This window comes from Dasypus novemcinctus, chromosome 19 (genome assembly GCF_030445035.2).
Source record: "Dasypus novemcinctus isolate mDasNov1 chromosome 19, mDasNov1.1.hap2, whole genome shotgun sequence".
In the NCBI taxonomy this organism is placed as follows: Eukaryota; Metazoa; Chordata; class Mammalia; order Cingulata; family Dasypodidae; genus Dasypus; species Dasypus novemcinctus.
Window position 1 is genome coordinate 16,261,792 of NC_080691.1, and position 25,282 is coordinate 16,287,073.

Here is a 25,282-nt window from a genome sequence, read left to right on the forward strand (position 1 = left end):
TTTATTTTGCCCCACCCCCTCATTGTTTGCATTTGCTGTGTCTGTTTGTTGTATGATCTTTCTAGGAGGTACTGGGAACTGAACTCAGGACCTCCCATGTGGGAGGGAGGCACCTAATCGTGAGTCACCTCTGCTTCCTGCTTTGTTGATCTCTCATTATGATTTCCTCGTCTCTTGTTGCATCATTTTGTTGTGTCAGCTTGCCACACCTGCCCATCATGTCAGCTCACTGACTTGCTCGTCTTCTTTAGGAGGCACCAGGAACCGAACCCAGGACCTCCCACGTGATAAACGGGAGCTCAACAGCTTGAGCCACATCCACTTCCAATAAATGGTTTTTTAGTATAAGTTTCTACAATATTTGGGACTAAAGTTATTTATCTGAAAGTCAAATTTATCCAGGTGTCCTGTATTTTATCTGGCAAGCCTATGTGCAACTGAACATTGAATTCAGTATTTTATTATGACTCTTCTCAGACTGGAAAAGAGAATCACCGTTACATGTCAAAACTGGGGAAACTCCACAGATACTTGGCTGAAAGTGACGAAATATATTTAGGAAGTTCATACAACAAAATTACAATAAATGTTTATTGAGCTGTAATTTTCACAATACTTTAATTCTGTTCTGAAATCAGTCTACAAATATCTCTACTTAATACCAAAGCCAGTGATTTAATAAATAAAAAGTATATATATCACTTTGCAAAAAAATAATAAGCCTTATTATATTTATGTCTACCGTGTGATATTTGTAGGATCAATTTTCCAAGGCTCAGAGAGCTAAGGTGCACACACCACATACACACCACTGTGTCAACTTAAATGCTATAGAAAATTGATAACCAGATACACAAAATAGGAATTGAATCATAAATATAGTGTCGATAACGGGTCCCATACCCCACAATGATTTCCAGTTAGGAAGAGGGAAATAATTGCTTCGCTGGATTTTAAGTGTGCACTAATCACCATCACAAGAAATCAATTTAATTACGCGGGATTCAGAGATTTAACACACATGCAGGTATTAAAGTGACACTACAATAAAACCTTTAGATTTGCAAAAAGACATTAGAACATACGGTCAATAAGGCCATTCACTACCACGGGGTTTCGGTAGACGATGCAAATGACAATCAGCTTTTTGTGCCACCACAAGGTAAAAACTGGTACTGGTACACGGCCTACGTTACAAGGAATCACTGAAGAGCAAAGCACAGAATGCTGCGACACGCTGAGCGATTGCGCGTGTACCCCAGAGCCTAGCCCACCTCGACGGGCGCCTACGAGTACTGTGTTACGCCCTGCAAAAAAGATAACAATTCTATTATTCACAAGAGAGGAGCAAAGATCCAACTACTCAAATGGCCATAAACAAGAACTCTGCATTATGGTCTTAAGTTATTTTAAAAACACGGGGGCTAGGGGGCAAAGGCCGGCCCCTTAGAAGCCTCAGGGCTTCCTCCCGACACCGAGGGGATGAGGAGAGCTGGAGCGCAGTCAAGCCGGCCCACGCGAAACCCACGGGGAGAGGTCGTGCCAAGCCGTAAGGCAGGCGACACTCGTCACAAGTGCCTTACGGTGGCCCAGGGTGCGTGGAATGATGCCATCCTGGATTCCCGCTAGCGACAAAGCGAGCGCTCGAGAAATTCCGTTGCCAGAGATGACATGGGGACCGAAACGTGAAGCAAAAAAACCCAGGAGGCAGGTAGTCCTGACGTGCTGGAGAACGTGTTCACGAAAGAAGAGCGCGCCGGGAACAGCGCGTGCCTGCCCTGCTAGCACGGCAGGGGGGAGACGAGCTACGCGCAGACCCCAAACCATCCCCAACCCCGCCACCGGCGCCGGGTGGTCCTCTTCCTTTCCTTACTATTTTCTCTTCTTGGAAAAACGGGTATTTCTCGTGATACTGAAGCACCAGGAAATTAACACTGATTCACTTGAAGATGACATCCTGAAGCCACGGTAGTTTTCATCGTGTGTGTAGGTCATATTTAATGATGGCTGCACAAATATATTCTACAGCCCTGAAGAGAGAAAACGGTATTTCCCTTCTGGGCATGAGATATGGTAGAAAAATATTTTTTTCTACACACAAAAAAGAGGAAAAAGAAAGAGATGGGGTGGGGGAGGCCAAACACCCTACAATCTTCCATGGAATAGAGAAAGAAAAAAATCCCAAACTAGTAGAGGTTAGGAATATTCCTGAAGTTAAATTTATCTGTTAAAAATCAAGACATTCCATGGAACTGCACAACAATGAATCCTAAGTTAAATTGTGGGGCTAGGGTTAATGGTACAATTATAAAAATGTGCTCTCATCAATTGGAACATAGGTACCAAGCCAATTCACAGTGTTAATGATAGGGTGATGTATGGAAAGCCTGTGTTTCAGGCATAATCTGTAAACTCACAACTTCCTTAATTTAAAAAAAAAAAAAGACATTTTCAGACCTGGTATCTAGGACGCCAATCAGAATGAATTTCAAAAAACATTCTGCCCTGAATCGATGACCTGAATTACCTGTATGTTCTCCCATTAAAAGTAGACATCTTTTCACTTGAGTGTATCAAACTATAAAATGGGTCTCGGACTACATTTACCCAATTGTGGAAAAAATGGCACATATTCTCAATTTTTCATGGACAGCTGTAGTCTCAATCCACCAGGGAATACTTACAAGTGCCCAGATACACGTGTCTCCGTCAAATTTAGTAGAAATCAGATGGTTTTCCGACCTAGGCCCCGAAACCACACTGTGCCCTTTGTGTTTTGCGCATGGGGTGGGAGAAGGAGCCAAGTGGGGATGTGCGCAGGGGTGTGAGATTTAAGACTTAAACTTGGGCAGACGACTGGGAGGCGCAGAAGGCGTGAAGGCAGGAGCTGGCGTCGGCTTTGTGCAGACACCGCCTTCGCCTCGGCCAACACGAACAAAGCAATTTGGGGCTCCTACCCGAGGTGCAGTCAGATGCACTAAGGGAGGAGGGCAACACAGCTCCCTGGAGTGACTGATACCCTCTGCTAAAACAGATTCAGCTCGAAGTTTCTAAACGACAAAAATGGAATGGTTTCAATCCAGGAAGCATGTGTCTTAAATGCCTGTGGAAAAAAAGTTGCCCAAGCAAATCCCAGAGATCATGTAGGTGTTTTGGAAAGTGAACCAAACTCAGAAGTTTGGGGTCCCATTACGTGCACCTCAAAAATAGAAGTTTCTAAAACAGCCTCAAAAATATCTACTTCTGGTTCCCAGACACTTGCAACCAAAAATAAAACTGCACAAGGGGAGCAGATGTAGCTCTAGTGGCTGAATGCCTGCTTCCCACGTACAATGTCCCAGGTTCGATCCCCACTACCTCCTAAAAACAAATAAATGAAAAAAACCCACTCAGGGGAGCCGGTGCAGCGCAGTGGGTGAGCATCGGTTTCCCACTTGAGGGCCTGGGTTCAGTTCCCAGCCCCAGTACCTCAAAAGACAACAAAAACAGCTCAGAAACACCTCCCCAGAGTTGGTAGACAAGTAAAGTTTCTTCAACCTGGTATCTGGGCCGTAACATCCTGGTTCTCCCCGATCTGGCGGGGGTCCCTGCAAAGCTCAGTGCAGGGGCTCTGCAGGGGGAACCTGCTGGGAAACGTCGGTGGGTTAGAAAAGGGTCGCGGACACACCCGGGGCCCAGAGCCTTCAGAACCGCGGTTTGCGAAAACAGGGGCTTCGTGCCCCTGCCCTGCCTGGCTGGTGCTTACCAACAGGAATTCCGCCCCAAGCCTTGCAGGGCTCTTTTTCCAGGACCCCCACCCCCCACTGAGCTGCCGTGCCCGCAGGTTCCACTGCCTGCCCCCAAGGACCACCAAAAACGAGGACCCAGCAGACTTCCGACAAAAAGCACCAAACGAACGTACTGTAAAAACTTCAGTGTGTGTGTGGGGGGATGCAGACCTAGAAGCCTTGTTTATTGCTGCTTATTGTTCCTGAGAATGCTGTATAAGCAACAATAGACGCAGAAATGTGATTTGCTGCTGCAGTTTGTTTTCTTCCTAAGGTCCTGAGTTAATCAAACACAAAATGAAACAAATCATTAAAAAAAACACAAAACAAAATGAAACCAATCCACAACAAGCCCTCAATGGTGCATCCTTCACATACAGCCTAGTGTCAAATGGCTAAATTGGGAAATCAAGTCAGTTCTTGGGGGATTTTCGGTGCCTACCCAGGGAGCTCTTGGTATCCAGCCTCAAAGACATTTGCTTGCCTAGTGTTCCCATTTCCTTTACAGATCACTGGGGTTAAAAAAATATCGAAGTACAGAGGGAAAGAAACCTCAGGTTTCCCACAAATAAGGATTTCTTCATTTAAAAATGGAACTGATGGGGACACTGCTGGCATCTAGGACCCAAAAGAGGTTTTGTCGTCTGTCCACATTTAGAAGTGACGACATTCATCAGCTGAGTCAACAGCGACCAAAAATAAAAACAAACAAAAGCTCACAGTTTTGGAAGACGGGAGAAACCTCACGCAGACCTCACCCACCATCTCCCAAGCCGCGAAAACAAGTGCTTGTGTTGAAACTTTTCTAAAAGTGTCCCATGAGCATATTGTTCCCTTTGATTTCAAAGTTTTAATAAACGCGACTCAATCCACCTTTATTAAAAAACCTTACAAAAGATGTATTTAAATGCTTGAAAAATGAACTCGATGCTCTACGCACAGGTCGACTTCTCGTCCTGTGCGGCTAACGTGGTTATATCCTTTGTTTAAAAAATATTTTCCCGTGGATGACACCCGGTGTGTAGTTCTACATAAATGGCCTGTGAACTCCTGGCACGCGTCCTAAGAGCCGCCACGCGGTCAGAAACACCCTGGAGGGGCCGCCCTCCTGCTCAGTCACGTTTATTAGGGTGGTCGGGGGTCTGGCCTCGCCTCCTCTTTTCCCGGGAGCGCGCGCTGGTGGAGGGGCCCCGGCGGCCCGGCTGACCTTCACTTGTCGTTGGTGTGGTCGAGGTTCTCCAGCACCCTGCTGAGGCGGATGTTGAGCAGTCTGACCTGGCTCTCCAGGTGCTCCAGCTTCTCCTCCACGCTGGGCCCGCTGGGGCCGCCGCGCCAGTACACGCCCATGGGCCCGGTCATGAAGTAGAGCGCCACCACGAAGCACAGCGGCAGCACGGCGCTCTCGGGCTCGCCCTCGTACTTGTGCAGGATGTACACGCAGGACAGGGAGAAGAGGACGACGCGCACCACCCAGAAGCAGCGGCCGAACACCAGGTGCAGCGCGCCGAAGGCCAAGCCCAGCGTCAGCGACAGGAACCAGTAGGCCAGGAGGACGACGCCGACCAGCAGGAGGGCGCGGGCCGGGCTGCTGGACACCGAGGCGGGGCTGAAGTACTGCGACATGGTCGAGGCTGCGGGACAGAGCAGAGAGACAGCGCCTGGTCACCCGGGAGCCGGGGCTTCGGGGCACGCTGGGGTCGGGCGACCCGGCGGCCCTCCGGCTTTGCAGTCGCCCGAGGGACGGAAGTAAGCCGCCCCTTTAACCTGTGCCCTGAGCACCTCGAGCCAGGCAGAGGGCAGCCCCTTAGAACACAGACACTGCCCACCACACGGTGCCTTGACGACGCCTGTCAGTGTGCCCGAGCCTGCCAACTGTCCTTCCTCCCCTAGTGACAAACGCCCAATTTTAGGATATAGGGCCGCCTAGGACAAAGACATTCCCCAACCTCCCTTGCAAATACATGCCGAAGCTTTCGCCAAGGACAGCTGAGCAAAGGGCTTTGCGACAGCTTCAAAAAGAACCTAAAAGTACCAAGACGGGGCCCTCTGCCGCTCCTTCTTCCTGCTGGAATGTGGACACAATGGCTGGAGCTGGAGCAGCCTACTGCGCCACGAGGGAGGGGAAGCCCAGGGAGGCCACTTACGGAGGAGCGGTAAGATGGAGGCGGCCTCGGTCCTGAGGACGAGCAGCGGCACGCCGCCATACCTGCGTAACCACCTACCTGCGAACCCTCACATGAGAGAAAAACAAGCTTCCCCTTTGCTTAAGCCACTGCTACTTTGGGTCTCTGATACTCACAGCCAAACCTGATCCTAAATGGTAGGCACAAATGGAGGTGAGTAAGATCTTCCATGAAAGGAAGGACTTGCATCTTCTTTGCGCCTGATTGGTGGAGATTTTCAAACAGAAAAGTTGAAAGAACAGTCATACACTCCTACCTAAACCACCCAGGTGTAACAATAATTAACATTTGGCCCTATTTTGCTTTCTCTCTCTATTTAGGTTTTTCTCCCTGAACCATCTGGAAGATACATCATGTTCCATATGCACACATCATAATGCACCTTTTTTTTTTCTTTTTAAAAATTTTATTCATTTTGTAAAAATATTACATTAAAAAAATATGAGGTCCTATTCAACCCCACCGCCCCCACCCCTCCACTCCCCCCCCAGCAACACTCATTCCCATCATCATGACACATCCATTGCATTTGGTAAGTACATCTCTGGGCATCGCTGCACCTCATGGTCAATGGTCCACACCATAGCCCATACTCTCCCACGTTCCATCCAGTGGGCCCTGGGAGGATCTACAATGTCCGGTAATTGTCCCTGCAGCACCACCCAGGACAACTCCACGTCCCGAAAATGCCTCCACATCTCATCTCTTCCTCCCACTCCCCACACCCAGCAGCCACCATGGCCACTTTTCCCACACCAATGCCACATTTTCTCTGTGGACCTTGGATTGGTTGTGTCCATTCCACACCTATGTCAAGAGGAGGCTTAGATTCCACATGGATACTGGATGCAATCCTCCTGCTTTCAGTTGCATAATGCACCTTTTAAGGATAAAGATGGCATTCGCCTCAAATCACAATGACATCATCACACCTGAGAACATCAATAATTCCTTCGTATGTGATATTTACAGCTGTCACCATCTGCCCAGCCAGGACCCGATCATGGTTCGCACACAGCACTAGGCCACACCTCTTTAATTTCCTTTAATCTAGAAGAGTCCCCGACGCTGGCATTCTGAAAGTGTCGTCTTGTTTTTGCATCTGGTCGTCTAACGTGTTCCCTGAACAGCCGCAGCCGTGGTGCATTTAATTTACCCCCGTGCTTCAACCTGAGCGTGCGTGTGACGCCCCCACGGGGCTCGTGGAAACCCGGGTCGCCGGGCCCCACCCGAGAACGTCCGACTCAGGCGGTGTGAGATGGCCCTGAGAATCGGCACCCATTCAGTGGGATGCACACAGTCACAAACTTCCATTACAAAACTTTTCCGTCTCCCCACAGAAGTCTTCTACCCACTTCGGATCAACTCCCCATTCCCCGTGCCTCCCGCTCTTGACAACCTGTGTGCTAATTTCTGTCTCTATTGTCCATTATTTCCTTTGTAGTTATCACGGTGCTTAAATTTAACATCCTAAATCTAGAACAATCTCATTTGCTTTGATACTAACTTAACTTCAATAGCATATACTACAAACTATTTCCTATACACCTGACTTCCCAGCTTTATGTATTTCTAACAAATTACACATTTATACATTATGAGTCCAAAACCACTGATCGATCGTTACATTTTATGCATTGGTCTTTCCTTTCCTTTCCACAGGAAGGAAAGAGTGGCATTATAAATGAAAAATACAATAGTACTGCATTTGTATTTACCCAGATTATCATCTCGTGCCCATTCCTTCCAACCGGCTGAGCTCTCTGTAGCATCTTTTCTGGAGCGGGTCTGGTGGTGACCAAGTCCCTCAGCTTCTGTGTACCTCTTGTCAAGGAAGTGAGATAGGGGTCCTCTTTTTTTTTTTGGTTACGGATAGCCAGTTTTCCATTTGTTGAAGAGACTGTTTTGTCCCATTAACATAGACTTGGTATGTTTGGCCATAGAGGTAAGGGTTTATTTCTGGACTCCCAAATCTATTCCACTCATTGATGAGTTTATCTTTATGCCAATACCACGCTCTTTTGACCACTGTAGCTGGGTAATACGTTCCCAGGTCAGGCAGTTAAATTCCTCCCATGTTGCTCTTTTATGATGTTTTGGCTACTTGGGTGTACTTTCCTTTCCAAATGAATTTGGTAATTGCCTTTTCTATTTCTGTAAAGTAGGCTGTTGGAATTTTGATGGGCATTGCATTGAATTTATAAATCAGTTTGGGTAAGATCAACATCTTCACAATATTTAGTCTTCCGATCCAAGAACACGGAATGTCTTTCCATTTGTTTGGATCTTCACTGATTTCTTTTAGCAGTATTATCAGGTTGTACTTCTTTGGTTAAACTGATTCCTAGGTATTTGAGTCTTTTTGTTGCTATTTTAATAGTAAATGGAATGTTCCCCGATTTCCTCTTCAGATTGTTCTGTACTAGTGTACAGAAAAGTTATTGATTTTTGCGTGTTAATCTTGCATCCTGCCACTTTGCTGAACTCATTTATTAATTAGCTCAAGTAGCTTCATTGTAGACATTTAAGAATTTTCTAAATATAGGATAATGCCATCTGCAAATAGAGATTTACTTCCTCTTTTCCTATTTGGATGCCTTTTTTTTTTTGTCTAATTGCTGTAGCTTCTAGTACAATGTTGAATAACAGTTTTAACAATGGGCACCCTTGTCTTGTTCCTGATCTTAGAGGGAAAGTTTTCAACCTTTCCCCATTGAGTACAATCTTGGTTGTGGGTTTCTCATGTATGTCTTTTATCAGGTTGATAAATATTCCTTCTGTTCCTATCATTTGAAGTGCTTTTATCAAAAAAGGATGCTGGATTTTGCTGAACACCTTTTCTGGTCGATTGAGATTATCACATTTTTTTTCCTTCAATTTGTTAATGTGGTATATTACGTTGACTGATTTTCTTATGTTGAACCAGCCTTGCACAACAAGAATAAATCCCACTTTGTTGTGATGTATCAGTCTTTTGACATACTGTTGGATTTGATTTGCAAATATTTCATTGAGATTTTTTGCAACTATGTTCATTACAGAGATTGGCCTGTAATTTTCTTTTCTTGTAGTGTTTTTATCTGGCTTTGGTATTAGGGTGACGTTGGCTTCATAAAATGTGTTGTATTATTTTCCCACCTCTCCCACTTTCTGGACGAGTTTAAACAGGATTGGTGTTAATTTTTTTCAAAATATTTGATAGAATTCACCTGTGAAGCCATCTAGTCCTGAACTTTTCTTTATTGGGAGATTCTTTGATGACAGATTCAATCTCTTCAAATGATTGGTTTATTAAGTTCTTGTATTTCTTGAAGCATCGGTGTAGGTTGTTTATTCATTTCTAGGAATTTGTCCTTTTCAATTAGGTTGTCTTGTTTTTTGGCATACAGTTTCTCATAATATTCTCTTTTGGATCCTTTTTATTTTTGTGGGGTATTTGAGTCTTTTTGCTGCTTCCTTTCATTTCTGATTGTATTCATTTGCACCTTCTCTTTTTGTTAGTCCAGCTAGGAAGTTGTCCATTTTATTGATCTTCTCAAAGAACCGGCTTTTGGTTTTGTTGATTTTCTCTATTTTTTATTTCTTTCTGTTCTCAATTTCATTTATTTCTGCTCTTATCTCTTTTTTTTTTTAGGTACCAGGACTGGGGATTGAACCTGGGACCTTGTATATGGGAAGCCAGCACTCAACAACTGAGCCACATCAGTTCCAGAGCTGGGTTTTTTTGTTGTTGTTTGTTTTGAGGCACCAGGAACCAAACCTGGGAACTCCCATGTGGGAAACAGGTGCTCAACTGCTTGAGTCACATCCACTCCCTGCTCTAATCTTTATTATTTCTTTCTTTCTGCTTGCTTTGGGATTGGTTTGCTTTTCTTTTTCTAGTTTCTTCAGTTGTGCACTAGATCTTTGATTTTAGTTCTTCTTCTTTAATTAGGGCGATAACTTTCCCTCTCACGACTGCTTTGCTATATACCATAAGTTTTAATAAGCTGTGTTCTCATTTTCATGTTTCAATATATTTACTGATTTCACCTGCAATTTCTTCTTTGACCCACTGATTAGTTAGGAGGGTATAATTTAGCCTCCACATATCTGTGAATTTACCTCTTTCCTGTTTATTATTTATTTCCAGTTTCATTCCATTATGACCTGAGAAGGTGCTTTGTATAATTTCAATCTTTTTATATTTACTGAGAGCTGCAGTGTGACCTAGCATGAGGTCTACCCTGGAGAAAGACCCACGGGCATTTGAGAAGAACGTATATACCCGCCGAGTTTGGGTGCAACATTCTGTATGTCTAACTTGCACATCATATTGTTCAAGTTCTGTTTCCTCGTGGCGCCCTCTTAGTTATGCATCCTTTGCTGTTTTCTGGACCTTTGAGAAAGATGCTTCTGCCCTTTCCTCCTGGTTTTTCCAAGCTCCTGCGGGGGGAGAGCCCTGACGCGCTCACTCCATGGGCTTGAGGAGGGGCCCCCCCTTTCAACGTGGTTTCTGATTTGGGAGCTTACTTCCAAACTTAACCCCTGCGTACGATGACGCTGTCACACCTGGTCTCGGGACCCCTTTCCACGCTCTAATATTCCCGAGGACCCCCAAGAGCTCTTCTTCGTGTGTGTTCTATATGAGGATATTAACTCTACTAGAAACTAAAAGTACTTTTAAAAGACTGACCTTCTTTAATTCATTTTACGAAACAATCACACCTGCTATCAGGCACTATTTTAAGTGTTTGCAACTCTAAAGTCTGGCTCAACAGAAGAGAGCTGCATCCCCCAATCTGTGCACCAACCTGCTGCTCTATATTGGTGTGGCTCAAGTACATAAGGAGCAGCTGACCTCACCCAGGTGGTGCTGGAAAAGGGAGGGCCTTAGAGCTCCCCCAAAGGGGTCTTAGGGACCCCAGGGTTCCTCAGACCTCACTTTGAGAACCACTGGACTGGAGGACATAACCAAAGAGACATAACATACACTCTTATGTACAAAAACACCTAAGGGAACACTGCACGAGAAACAAGTCTAACCTCCACTCCACCCGAGTGACTTAAAAAAACTTCCACTTCCACTAAGGAAGGGCAGTAAAATGTGCGCTCACTCCCCAGACCCTAAGGATCCTGAACGGGACCCTGGATTTCCTCCCTTACAATGATGCAGACTTAATTTAAAAGTCAGGCTCATCTGTACAAGGGAGTATTATTCAGTCCTAAACAGGAGTGAAGCACTGACCCATGTCGAAATGCGGACGAACGTCAGACACATCACACTAGGTGAATGGAGCCAGACAAAGGAGGCCACGTACTGTGATTCCCTCAACGTGCAATGCCCAGAAGCGGCAAATCCACGGACAGAACGCAGAGCAGTGGTCGCCGGGGACAGGCGGCTGGGGGGGGGGGCACTGCCGATGCGGACAGGGTTCATTTTGGAGCCACATCAACGTTCTGGAATGGGACAGCGGTGGGAGATGCACAGCACTGTGAATGCACTGCATACCTCCGGAACATTCCCTTTAAAATGGTTAATTTTATGTTCCATGAAGGTCCTATCAAGTTCACAGACTTGCCCTTGGGCCGGCCTGTGTGTCAATGCACGTCCTGTACTGTCCTCACGAGCGGAGCAGGGTCGGCGGCTCTGGGCTGCGGCTGGCTACAGCCGGCCCACGGCATAGAAGAGCGAGCCCGGGAGGGTCTCTGCATTGCGACAACGTGGTCCTCGGCGTTTGCCGAGTGTCCGCCGAGGGTCAGGTGCCGTTCTGGGCAGGGGGCCCGTGGGCTCGTTCAATTGTCACGACGTGCCGATGCACTCAGCGGCACCGTCCAGGCGATGGCCCGGCCTCGAGGGACACAGAGGACGAGTGCTTGCCAGGGTCCTGCAGCCAGGACAAGCCAGGGCTGGGGTTCCAATCCAGGGGGCCTGGCTCCCAGAGCCCATCTGCTTCGTCCTGGGGCTCCACGGGTCGCGCCAGCCCAGCAGCACCGACATCGTCTGCATTTTGTCGGAAGTGGCCTCCGAGGCTGCAGAGGAACTAAGAACTCGATCGAGATGACAGCCTCAGGTCCGTCCCTCGACTCCTGGACAACTGCTCCGTCTCCTGGCAGAGTGATTCCATTCAGGTCTAAGTGGGGCCACGGCTGCGCTGACCAGCATGGCAGCTGCTGGCCACATGTGGCTTCTGACCACGGGAAAGGAGGCCAATCTGAAATGAGGTGTGTGAGTGGAGAATACATGCTGATTCTGAAGGCGAGTGTGTCATTTCCCAGGACCGCCGTAACAAAGAACCACAAGACGGGGGGCTTACGACACACAAATGCATTGTCTGGCAGTCAGAAGTCCAGGTGGCGCAGGCTCGAGGGCGGCTCCCCCCGCCTCTCCAGCCCTGGTGGTCTCCGCCCCCTCCCCCTCCAGCCCTGGTGGTCTCCGGCCACCCTCAACGCTCCTTGGCTCATGGCTGCGTGGCTCTGGTCTCCACCCCACCTTCACGTGGCCTTCTTCCCGTTTGTCCCAGTCTCTGTGTCTGCCCTCAGCTTCTTCAAGGACGTGGGTCACGTCGGGTTAGGGTTCCACGTCGCTCCAGAAAGACCTCATTGCAATTTCACTAATTCCATCTGCAAGGACCCTATTTCCAAATAAGGCCTCATCCTGAGGTCCTGGGGGAACGAGCTTCAACCCATACAGTTTGGAACCAAAAAAGCAAGGCGCTGCGGTAACCCCTGTTACACTGATTACAAGTTGGGGGGGTAATATTGAGTATATCCAGTAAAATAATGTCTTATTAAACTTCACTTCAGGGAGCAGATGTGGCTCGAGAGGTTGAGTGCCTGCTTCCCACACAGGAGGTCCTGGGTTCAGTTCCCAGTGCCTCCTGAAAAAATTTAAAAAAGCAAACCAGACCAGAAAGCCAACTTAGGGGAGCCAATGTGGCTCAGTGGTTGAGCGCCGGCTTCCCACTGATGAAGTCCCAGGTTCAATCCCCAGCCCTGGTAGCTCAATTAAAAAAAAAAAAATCATTTCATCTGTTTCTTTTTGCTTTTCTTAATGTTGACCTGCCTTATGTTACTGCACTAAGGAGTCCCCATTTTAACCAGCACCCTGAAAAGTTTTGCAGAAGGAAACAAGGATTGTGCTCACAGCAAGATTTTGCAGCAGAACAGCAGACTTGAATATTCGATGGCCCATAAAGCATTTTGCACACTCAAACTTTAAGCCTAAGAAACAAACTGCAAAGGCCTTCGGAGACTTTGAAGCTGACGGTATCAAACCAGGTAAGTGAGTTCCTTTCCCTCTAGAACGTGCCAGATGCTCTGCTCCGAACGGGGACACTGACAGCCTGCAGGCTCTGCCGTGCGGTGACTCAGTTCCCATCCTCCCCCACGAACCGGAGCCTGCTCTGCGCCGCAGTTTTCCTGGCCGAGCCGCACACGACCTCCTGCATCAGGCCTGCTTCTTCGGGGCCTGCTGGTCAGGAATGGAAGCGCCGGCAGTTTACCCAGGCAGGTGGCACCCGTGGATTCTGAGCAGGACGGCACTCGATGGCCAGATTCGGGCTGTGCACCGACTCAGCCAAGTCCCGGGGGGAGGACCGGGAGTGGCCCTGGGGGACAGCGGCTGCTGCAAGCGCCCTCTTGGCTGGCCGTGCCGCAGCCCCCACGCCTCCGCCCAGGCGCAAGGTGCCCGAGAGTCCGCCACGGCCCTCAGAGGTCGAAGTGGACGATTCCAGGCTGGAGACGGCGCTCACGAGGGACAGCGTGAATCAGGGCGCCCCACTCAGCTCCGGTTTCTCATCTGCAAAGTGGGGCATCAAGGGCCGACTAGAGAGGGGTTCCTGGCCTCCTGGGGCTGCCGTTAGCAAATCACCACAAACCGGGGTGCTTAAGACAACAGACCGCTCTCGTCTCCCAGTTCTGGGGGCCAGAGTCTGGGAAGCAGCTGCGGGCGGGCGCGCCCTCTGCACCTGCAGGGAGCTGTGCAGCCCCTCTCCTGGCCTGCGGCTGCAGCACCCATCTTCACACGCCGTCTTCTCCCTTTGTACTTCTTTACGTCTGTGTCTACTCCTTAGCACACCGGGCAGTGGATTAAGAACACCCTGATGCAGTGTGGCCTCATCCTAACTACACCTGCAGAGTCCAATTTCCAAATTAGGCCCCACTCACGGGTGCTGGGGGCTAGGGCTAGAGCGAGCCTTTGTGGGGGGATACGATTCGACCCTCCATGGCGGCTAAAGCAGCAGGGCCAGCGGTCATCAGCTCCTACCCACAAAGGGCCCCTTGGCACCAGGCCCAGAGCAGGGAGCTGAGGACACACCCTGAAGGCGGCAAGACCCCCGCGGGCAGGGGCTGACATCCCAGAGGTCGGCGGGCAATGATCAGGCGAGGACAAGTGAGCAGGATGCGGCAGTGGAGGGGGGTGAGGGCCCCGGGAAGGCTGCCTGCATGGGGCAGTCAGGCTGGCCTCCTGGAGGAGGTGTGCGTAACAGACCTGCTGGGCAGGAAAGACCCGAGCACCCCAGGCAGGGCACACAGACACCAGAGGGGTGGCAGGCCACAGCCTGGGTCCCCGGAGTGGGAAAGGGGCAAGCGGGGCTGGCCTGCAGGAAGGGGTGGGAAGGCCCCAGGAGCAGACCCTGGCCACGTCAGAGTTTGCAGTGTGGCCTGGAGAGTCACTCCAAGTGCACTGCAAGTCACCGGGCACGTTAGGCAGGAGAACGCCATGACCTGATTCATGTTTTTTTAAAAAGTCACGCCGGCTGATTTGTTGAGAAAGCACCGCAGGAGGTGAGAGAGGAATCCCAGTTAGAGGGTGCAGGGAAGGCCGAGCCGGCACACCCCACGGCTGCCCACAGCTGGGCCTGCACGTCCACGGATGAGCTGGTCCTGGGAGCGTGGCTTTCCCGAGGCTCCCCGAGCACCCCAACAAGGGGGGCTCCCTGCGTCCGGGCCGGATGTCGGCTTTCCTGCTGGGAATCTGGAACCCTGACGCGTGCCAGGCAAGTGCCCACTGACCGGCCCCCAGTGGAAACCCCGGGCAGCCGCTGGCGAGCCTCCTTAGAAGGCTCCCTGTGCCGGCACAGGCACCGCTGGGCGACGGAGCACGTCATGAGGGACCCCGTGGCGTGCCCGGCTGGGCTCTGTGCCCCCTTGCTGTGGTTAGCCGGCAATGGGCCCGGCGCCGTGCCGGGCACCGGGAGGCCTCCTCCTGGCGAAGCATCGAACCTGGGAGTGGTCCTTTCATTTTTTTAATTTCATTTTTTTTTTCTGGGGGTGGTCTTGGGGTCCCCGACACAGGCTCCTGCGGACGTCTTGGCGGTAGAGGTGGGGCCTGGGGCAGGGCGGTGGGGCTGGAAAACGGCACCGGCTAGGGGGGCTACCCTGCAGGGGACCCAGTGGAAACGGGGCCTCGGCCTGATGAAGAAGGCAGGAGGGCAGGACGCGGGTGCCGGCCCCGGCCTCCAGGTGACCCGTCCTGGCAGCAGAGGGGAGCCTCTGAAGAAACTAGAAAGGCAAGACCTCACGGGGCGTCAAGCCGGCACGCAGTAGTGATTCTGCACAGGTGCTACAGTCCCCCACAGAAGGTACCTGAAAGCCTGCCACCGGTCCCCGCAGGTGGGGAGCAAAGCAGCGCTGCCTGGGGAGGTGGGGTGCAAAGGTGGGGGCGGCTGGAGGCCGAAGGCCTGGACGCTCAGGCAGGAGAACCTGGTTTGGTTCTAGAGCTGCTCTGCCTCACTGCCTTGGCCTGGCCACGTAAACACCTCAACGTGCCCCTCAGAAGCGAGGGGAGGGTGGGACCGTGGGCGCTAGGGGCGCTCTTCGCAGCTGCAGACATGACCAACGAGGCACCACAAATGCATACGGGCAGGGCAGCATCTGCCGGCCCCTCAACGACTCTTGCCCGACGTGGCACGTCTCGTGGCCAGGCTCTCGCGGCGTCCGTCCCAGCTCCTTCTGGCCCTGCCGAAGCTGGAGAGCCGAGAGCGGCGCCTCCAGACTCCCTTGCAGCTAGGCACTGGACAGAAATCAGGCCCGCCCGGCGGCTGCCCTCGATGGGGCGGGAGCGGCGCGTGGCTGCAGGAAGGCCGGGCGCTCCTGCTGCAGGGCACGCAGCATCCTTGCTGGGGCGGCGGAAGCAGCTTCGTGGCGCTTGACTCCGAGCTCAACTCGCGCATCCTCAAACTCAGGAGCCAGCCCAGTTTGGCAGCGGTCAGGGATCCTCTCCTTACTCCTTCTGCCCTCTGGGGGTTCAGGGAGCACCCGACTCTTAAGTCCCTTTCTGCTTTAATAACTAGAGCGGCTTCTGTTACGGATCTCAGTAAACCAGAAAACTGCGCTTCCGGTCCACATGGTTCACCAGGGGTGGAGAAAACAACCTTCTCCCGCCTTATCCTAAATAGTATCTGTGAGCTCAGCCATTTATACACACGTTCACACACAAACATTAACATTAACTGTCCGTTCCTGTGCCTGCTGCCCCAACCACCCGGACTCCTCGGGTGCCACCCGCCACGGGGGCCAGTCCACACCGGAAGAACCGCTGGAACTGAGCAGCGTCTCACCAGACACCTACCGTCAAGTCCAAGGACATCCAAAAGCTCCATCCAGACTTTACATACTGTCTCCACGAACACGTCCACGCCCTGCACGAACCTCTCGGTCAGCCTGGTCAAAAACTGCAGAGACAAGACAGCGGTCACTGCCACGTCAGCCGGCACCCAGCCGCCCCCCCAGCCGCGTCGAGCGGAGGCACGAGCTCCGCCGACCGCACGGCAACGGACGAAAGTAACGCGCCAATGGCGCACGCCACGCCAGGGGTGGTCTCGTGGCCCAGGGGGTCGCAGCCCAAGCTGGGGCTCATCAGCTGCTGGGCAGGAGAAAGGAGGGAGGAGATGACGCCACCCGTCGACGGGCCGAGCGGCGCGACTGAGGGAGACGGGAGCTCTCTGCAAAACTGCTTGGCGCCCCTTCGCCCGGAGCCCTGCGGCTGCCCGCTCCTCTGGCAAGTTCTCCTTTCTCGGTTCTAAAGGGTGGGGGTCTCTGCCTCCAGCCTACCTCCCCTGGAAGCCGCAAGGGAGTGACGCGGAGTGCGGGGACAGTGCCGCTCCCGCCAGAGCAGCGTCAGCACCTCCCGGAAACCTGGCCTGCCCGCGGCTTCCACGCCACGCCTCGCGGGTGAGCCTGCGGCACCCAGAGTTTGAGAACCACAGTGCTCGGATGAGGAGGGGCGGCCCCATCTCACTTTAACACGCAGCAGTAAATAAGTGATACATACACAGGGAGAAAGATCCCGAAACCACCAACGGGCATTCAGCCACAAGTAAGCCTCCCCCCTCCCACCTGGCCACCCGGTGACCCTGCCACCCGTGCCCACCATTACCCAGCCCTTGTCTCTCTTGCCTAAGACGCGTCGTGTGAATGATGGCAGCTGCGGCTCTTGCCCCACTCACGGCAGCCCGTGCTCAAAGGTCTGCAGCTTTTCTCATCTCATACTCTTATCTTTTTGTTTTCTTTCTCTCCCCCCTTTCCCCGTTGTCTGCTCTTGTGTCCATTCACTGTGTGTTCTTCTGGGTCTGCCTCTATTCTTGTCAGTGGCACTGGGAATCTGTGTCTCTTTTTGTTGCGTCGTCTTGCTGCGTCAGCTCTGTGTGTGTGAGGCACCATTCCTGGGCAGGCTGCACTTTTGCACGCTGGGCGGCTCTCCTTACGGGGCGCACTCCTTGTGCGTGGGGCTTCCCTACACGGAGGGCACCCATGTGGCACGGCACTCCTTGCGTGCGTCAGCACTGCACATGGGCCAACTCCACACGAGTCAAGGAGGTCCTGAGTTTGAACCTTGGACCTCCCATATGGTAGGCGGATGCTCTATCTATTGAGCCAAATCCGCTTCCCATCATACTCTATCTAGGAGTCATTCAACCTTGGATGGCACAAAGCCACCTCGTACTCTCTGAGATGATACTGCATCTACAGCCATGTAGGAAATCCCCCGTTAATGGACACTTAGGTTGTTTCTGACTTCCTGCTGTTAGACAGAGCTCCACCAAAACTCTGGCACACATGGTGTTTGGCTCATGAGTGGAGAATAAACACCTCAGAGTGAGCTGGCTAAACTGGATGTCCTGACCAGACTGCTCCCCTGGGAGAGGGGAGAAAGGAAAACCAGGGGCAGCCACAACCAGGAGAGGAGCTCACGGCTGTGCTAGCGATTCAGAGTGCAGGCCTGGGGATACGGCTGCCTGAGTTCAAATCCAGCTCTGCCAGTTACTTATGGGGCAGTTGTGAGCAAATTGTTAATATCCTAAAGCTCTGCCCCGGGCGCCAGTTCTTCAGCTAACAAATGGGGGTGACGGTACTCGCTGCATGTTGTGATTGGAGCATTAAAAGGGGTCGTTCATGTGAAAGGTGCACTCACCTGAGCACACGGTAAATGTTCAAAGCCCCAGCTGACGCCCAGTATTCAGACGGAGCTGGGGACACCCAGACGTCCTGCAAGGGCATCGTCCTCGGCACCAGAAAACTGCCAAGCTGCAAGCACTAAAGACCAAGGACACACCGGGGGAGCAGCGATGAGCGGCGGATCCTACCACATGGTGAATGCTACTTGGCCGTGGAAAGGAATGAGGTTCTGCTGCGTGTGGTGAACCTGGAGACATGCCAGGAAAAGAAGCCAGACCCAAAGGCCACGTGTCTAGGATTCCACACGGGAAGTGTCCAGGGGAGGCGAACCTAGCGAGACGGAAAGCAGACTGGTGGCTGCCCGGGGCTGGAGGTGTGGGGAGATGAGGACGCTAATGGTTCAGGGTTTCTTCTGGGGGTAATGGAAATGTTCTAAAAATGACTGTGGTGATGGCTGCACAATTCTTTGAAATACTAAAAACACCTGAACTGTACACACCTTCAACGGGTTAATCACACTGTATGCGTATTTTATCCCAATAAAGCTGTTACCAAAAAAAAAAAAAAAAAAGGGAAGCGGATTTGGTTCAACGGATAGAGCGTCTGCCTACCACGTGGGAGGTCCAGGGTTCAAACCCCGGGCCTCCTTGACCCACGTGGAGCTGGCCCACACACAGTGCTGATGCACACAGGGAGTGCCGTGCCACACGGGAGTGTCCCCCACATAGGGGAGCCCCACGCACAAGGAGTGCACCCCGTAAGGAGAGCCACCCCGCGTGAAAAAAGTGCAGCCCGCCCGGGAGTGGTGCCACACACATGGAGAAATGACACAACAAGATGACGCAACAAAAAGAAACACAGATTCCTGATGCCCCTGACAAGAATACAAGTGGACACAGAAGAACACACAGCAAATGGACACAGAGAGCAGACAAGGCGGGCGGGGGGGGGGGGGGGGGGGGAGATAAATGAATTCTTGAAAAAAAAAAAAAAAAACAGCAACTGGTCTGGACGCTTCAAAAATGCCAATGACATAAAAACCTCCCAATCCCACCCTCCAAGAAAGCAAGGGGCCAATGAGAGACAAAAGAAGACAGAGAAACAAGTGCAATGAGCAATCTTTGATTGGGCCTTGGATTTTTTAAAAATGGAAATGTCAGAGTACGGACTGTACATGACAAAATATTATGGTATCAAATTTAAGTTCCTTGGGGGCCGGGGTTCCATAGGAGAGTGTCAGGTCTTCAAATGCTTCAGCCAAAGAAAAAAGTATATATTTGTGTATTTGTAGAGAAAAAGAACAACGAGTTTGGGGGAAAAAGTGAGCACCTCTACGTGAGGACTTTACAGCGACTCATTATCCTAGCCTTTCAGCTTTTCTGTAGTTTGAAATTTTTTGAAATAAAGTTAGAGGACTTCCTGACACAACGCAGATGAACCTTGAAAACGCTACGCTGCGTGAATAAGCCAGCCACAAAGGGACGAATGCTGTGATGGAATCTAGATGAGGAAGTATCTAGCAAAGGCAAATTCAGACAGAGACAGAAAAGAAGACTCGAGCTCCCAGGGCTGTGGGGAGGAAGGATGGGGAGCGACTGCTTAATGGGACCGAGCTCTCATTCGGAGTGACGGGAAGTTTTGAGAAGGGATGGTGGTGATGGCACAACACTGGGAATGGAATTAATACCGCTGAACTAACTGCCCTTAAAAATGGTTAAAACGGCAAATTTTATGTTCTATACACATCAGCACAATTTCAAAAGTGAGGGAAGCATTACCTTGATAATGGTGTTTACACGTCAAAACTTATCTAACTGCACACCCTGTTTATGTGCAGTCTATTGAGGTATAATATCAATAACACCTTTAAATAAAAACTTATAAAATGTTGGTGAAAAAAAAAGGACAGGAAGGGTCAAAGTTATTTTCCTCAAAGTATAAAATAAACCTACTGAAAAGAAACAAAACCAGAAAGTCAATTTTAAAAAGTAAAAAAAAAAAAAAACAACAAGCAGCTCCCGAAAAAGAAAATACCAATGGATTCTGAATAAATGAAAGATTGCCTAACTCATCCACAACAAAATCAAAAAGTTCACTAACACGCTTGGTTGTAGAGGGTTCGGGAACCAGGCCTCTCCAATGTGGCTCGTGGGAGAGTAAACTGGCAGCAACTCTTTTTTTGTTGTTGTTGTTTTATTTTTGTTGGTACTGACTCTTTATAGAGGAAAATCTAATAACCTCTCTCAAAATTAAAACTGCACATGGAACCAGAACTGTGCAGAAAAGGAATTTACGCCGCTAGAAGTCAGGAGAGTGGGCCCCCTAGGGAGTGACTGAAGGAGCACGGAAGGGCTCCTAGGGGACGGAAAGTTCCATTTCCAGATCTGCCGCTGGTCACAAAGTGCAGTCACAGTTTGTGACAATCCACCACGGTGTATATTGTACTTGCTTTCAGAGCACAAATTACAGGTCACCTAAAAGCTGTAAAAACGCACACTCTTTGACTCAGCAAGTCCATTTCTAAGAATTTACCGGTCACCTTGACCATGTGCACACGCAATGTATAAGGACCTCCCCTGCAGCCCCGATCCGAGTGGCAAAAGACAGGAAACCAACAAAACGTCCACCGCTGGGGTGGGTTAAACAAACGGCAGTGCAGCTCCACAACAATCTCTTTGCAGCCTTTGGAAAAGAACCGAGCAAAGCTTAATGCACTGATAAGGCCTGGCCCCCCAAAATATACAAATTTTTTAAAGAGGAAGGTGCAGAACAGTATACCTAACGCAAAACCTGCAAAACCAGGGGGGCAAGGATCTATATACTTATGCCTCTACACGCTCAGACTCTGGGGCCTTTGGGGATGGGGAATGGGAGAGAGGGGGGTTCAGAGGGAGGAAGCAACTTTAGTTTTTCAGCTTTAGAACTACTGGAAATTACATTCCATGCAACCGTGACCTTATTTGAAAATCTCTATAAATATTAAAGGCTTCTTAAAAAATAAAACTAAAACAAAAGCCAAAGAACAAGGGCAAACAGGCTAGCTGCTCTGCCTAACGTTCAGGATGTCCCGCCCCACAGGTCCAAGTTCATTTTTCATCCTGTACTCCCTGATAACACCCGAAGGCCAGGTGGACGGAGAGGCAACCCCCGTGAACGTTGCCCCATGCCCCATGCCCCATCCCTCCCTTCCTCTCTGCCCGCCCATCCTCCTGAACCTAACCCTCCAGGCAGGGCACGTGCAGCCCCTCCCTGTCTCCCTCCTCTACCCTGTTCCTGTTGACCGTTAAACGCTTTTCTTGTGCCCACGCCCCCCCTCTGGTCTATTTTGTCAAAGCCCAAGGTCTTGCGTGATCTGGCCCTGGCCCTGCCCCAGCCCACCCCCCACCTCCTCTTTCTGGCCCTCAGGAACACCAGGCCCACCCTGCCACAGGCCCTTTGCTCATGCTGCCCCCCCACCTCCTCCTGCAGGCCAGTTCATGTCGGGGCCACGCCGGGGCCTCTCTGGCCCAGTCATTTTCGCCCTTACAGAGCTTAGGAGCCTGGGGTCCCCCAGTTCCCTATCGCCAGTTAGCTGACCTGTGGCAAGAGGGTTAAGCTTCCTAAGCTTCAACTGCCTCATCTGTAAAATGAGGTCCTCCGTCTTAGAACAGTGCCAGGCACATAACACGCTTGGAAAGAAATAACCCATCATCACGACTACGTCTCCCTGTTTGATTTTTTTACTAGCACTTATCACTACGAACCAACCTTGTTTTATTTATTCTTGACGTATTCGCGTCTGTCCCTCACCTCCCTCCACACCAGGAAAGCTCCCTGAAGACTGGTATTCTGTTTGACTTACACTTCACAAATAGGAGGTGCTTAATAATTTTTTTTAAATTGTGGTAAGTCACACTTAACAAAACTTACCGTTTTAACCATTTTCAAGTGCACAATTCACAGCCTGAGTTGCACTTACATTGCTGTGCAACCCTCACCACTGCCTGGTTGCAGGACTTCAGCACCCGGTTCGGAAACCTCAGGCCCCTGAGCGGTGCCCCCCACGCTCCCCACCCCCCGCCCCTGCCAACCGCTACTGCTTCTCTCATTGTGGATTTGCCCCATCTGGACGGCTCCTATAAATGGAATCACGCAATAGGTGGCCTTCTGCGTCGGGCTTCTTTCACTCAGCACCATGTTTTTAAGATGGCGCCACATTGTAGAATGTACCAGAACGTCACTCCTGTTGACAGCTGAATAATAATATTCCACCGCCCGGACAGAGCGCGCTGAGCTGTTCCGCTCCTGCGCGATGGACACCTGGGCTGTTTCCACCTTTCGGTTGTTGTAGCTCATGCCCCAAATCCGAAGGTCACAGGTTTATTTTGGACAACCCCAGATTACAGTATCGGGTGTTCCTTTAAACACCCTCAAACTTCACGTCACACACGGCGGCGCGGCTCTCCGCCTAAACCCAGCCACACCGAAAACGACAGTCGCTCCTTTTTTTTCTAGTTAAAATGAACAAAACAATTTTCCCCCTAGCCTGGGCTGTCGGGCTACTCAGCAGGAAATAAAATAAGTCATTTCAGTGTCATCCTGATTTGGGGACCGGCACGAGGTCATGAGGCAGGAAGAAGAGTGAGGGTTAGGAGTGTGGGCCCCAGGTTCAAATCCCTGCTCCGCCTCTCGCTGACATGAAGCCCCTCACTTCACCCCTCTGTGCCTCAGTTTGTTCATCTGTAAAATGGAAACAATATGAACACCTGCCTCCCAGGGTTATAATAATTAAAAGAATGACCCTATCTGCCAAGGCAGTTAGCAAATAAGAGCAAATAAAGCTAGTACTTTCACCTCTCCTGACCTGCGCAAACCCCGTTGACCCCAATAAGAGTTCTGACTCCCACGTTCTCAGATTCTTTGCCACAGCACACCCCTTTCCTTGATCCGAAGCCAGCAGCTAAGCCCTTAAATAGCCATTTTGTCTTTCACCTCTGTTCACCTTTGGAAGGTCCCCGCGGGCTCCTGCAGCATACGCTGCTCCAAGAGACTTTTGCTAAACAAGTGATTTCTGCCTTCAAATTGCTCAGGCAGGGGTCCGAGGGGAGTCTCCTGGCACCCCCTAAGCCTGGGCAGCCTGGAGGGCCACCTCTGCTGTGATCAGGTGTTGAGCCCAGCTCCTTCCTCCCCAGGCCACGTGCACAGTGCCGCTTCCCTCCCGGAACTGCACCTCCCTGGGAGAGGCAGCCTGGGTACCTGCCGTGGGAGTGCACCCAGCCATGCCCAGGCGCTTCCCAGCACACCAGCCTCGCCCATCACCCGTAAGGGTCTCTGGCCACTGTGATGTGCTCTCAAGTTGTTGTTTTTTTCCCTCCCTCTCAGACACCAGTAAACTTCACTGAACCCTGAGAGTCCTCCAGCAGGGCTAGCCTGCTGCTTTACACCCCGGCGGGGAAAGAACAAGGGCGAGCAGGAATTCAGCCAATCCCCGGGCCACAAAGCACTAAGGCCTATCACAACCTCATACAGAAGGGGTATTCTTTTTAACTACCCCCTTGAAAGGATAAAGAAGTGGAGGCTCAAAGAAGGTGGTAATGGCAAGACTGGAACCCGAACTTCTCACGACTCCAAAACCCTTGGGTTAAAACTAAGGGAGGAACAGAGCTAACCCACGGCCACGTGCAACTCTCCCCAGGAACTTCCGCCTTCCTGGGCGCTCCAAGGCAGAAAGGCCTAGAAAGCTGCACCTAGGGCACCCAGCTCCAGGGGCCCACCAGGAGAGCCCCCTGCGCGCCCCACACCACTCAGCCCCCCAGAACCGGAAGACCCAGGCCAAAGGCCCGGCGCACTAGGCGCTCCACAGGGACACTTTGCCAAGTGGCCCAAGCAGCAGAGCCCACGGCCTCGCGCCCTTTCTTTTCCAGCTAAGGAAGAATAAATAAACCCAAGGCTCGAAAGCAGGAGGAGGAGGAGGGCCCGAGGTGCTCGGGGGAGGCGGGTCGGGGTGCGCGGCGCGGGCAGGGCGCCCCCTGGGCGGCGGGCGCGGGGCCTGGCGCATAATGGGTGCTCGGCCGACGCGCTCCAGGAATGAATGGGAGGCGCGGCCGCGGGCGCGCCGTGCTCGGGGGCAAGGGCCAAGGGGAAGGGCGGCGCGGGGCAGAGGGCACCCCGAGGCAGAGGGCACCCCGAGGCCCGACGCCCGGAGCCCGAAGGCCAGGCCGCACCCCTGTCCGGCGCCCGCGCCCCCGGCCCGCCCCGGGCGCCCGCCGCAAGGTGACCGCGAACGCGGGCCCGGCGCCCACCTTCTGCGCGGCGCGCACGTTGTCCTCGCCCAGCAGGCTGCCGACGCTCTGCGAGAAGGTGGCGGAGGCGCGGCGGTGGCTGTTCTTGTCGGCGCCGCCGCGGCCCCGCGCCGCCTGCGCGCCCGAGAGCAGCCCCGGCAGCAGCAGCAGCAGCAGCAGCAGCGCCGCCCGGGCCCGGGGCCCCCCGCAGACGCGCGCGCCCATCCTCGGCCGGCTGCGGGCTGCGGGCTGCGCGAACCGGCCACACGCACCGACGCCGCGCCTCGGCCCGCGCCCGCCGCCGCCGCCCCGCCCCGCGCGCCCCGCGCCGCCGCGCCCCGCCCCCGGCGCCCGCCCCCGGCGCCCGCCCCGCCCCCTGGGGGACCCGGCTGCCCGCGCCCGGGTCCTCCGCCCCCGACGCCCCGGAGCCTCCCCGCCCGCGGGACTCGCGGCCTGGGGGGCTCCGCGCCTCTCCCCCAAAACGACGCTTTATTGCGGCCCTGGCTGTCAAAAGGGCCCCTCGCCTGGAAAGGTGCGAGAGCCGGGCGGGGAGCGCGGAGGCGGTGGGAGCCCCGGCGTCGGGGGCGCTGCCCCCCGATCGGGCACCCGGCCCGTGGCCCGGGCGCCGGCCCGTCGTCCTGGAATTGCCCCTCGCCTGCCCTTCCGGGGCGCCCTGCACCTCGGAATCGCA

The 25,282-nt window shown here is 52.2% G+C and overlaps 1 protein-coding gene across 1 annotated transcript; it reads right to left on the reverse strand.

Moving 5' to 3' along the window:
• Positions 1–577: 577 nt before the first annotated feature.
• Positions 578–24,895, reverse strand: BRI3BP (BRI3 binding protein). Its single transcript, XM_058281221.2, has 3 exons — positions 24,613–24,895; positions 16,506–16,608; positions 578–5,398 (listed from the first exon to the last, which is right to left on the reverse strand). Exons 1-3 carry the CDS (start codon positions 24,814–24,816, stop codon positions 4,977–4,979), a joined length of 729 nt encoding a protein of 242 aa, XP_058137204.1. The 5' UTR covers positions 24,817–24,895; the 3' UTR covers positions 578–4,976.
• Between the last annotated feature and the right edge of the window lie 387 nt (positions 24,896–25,282).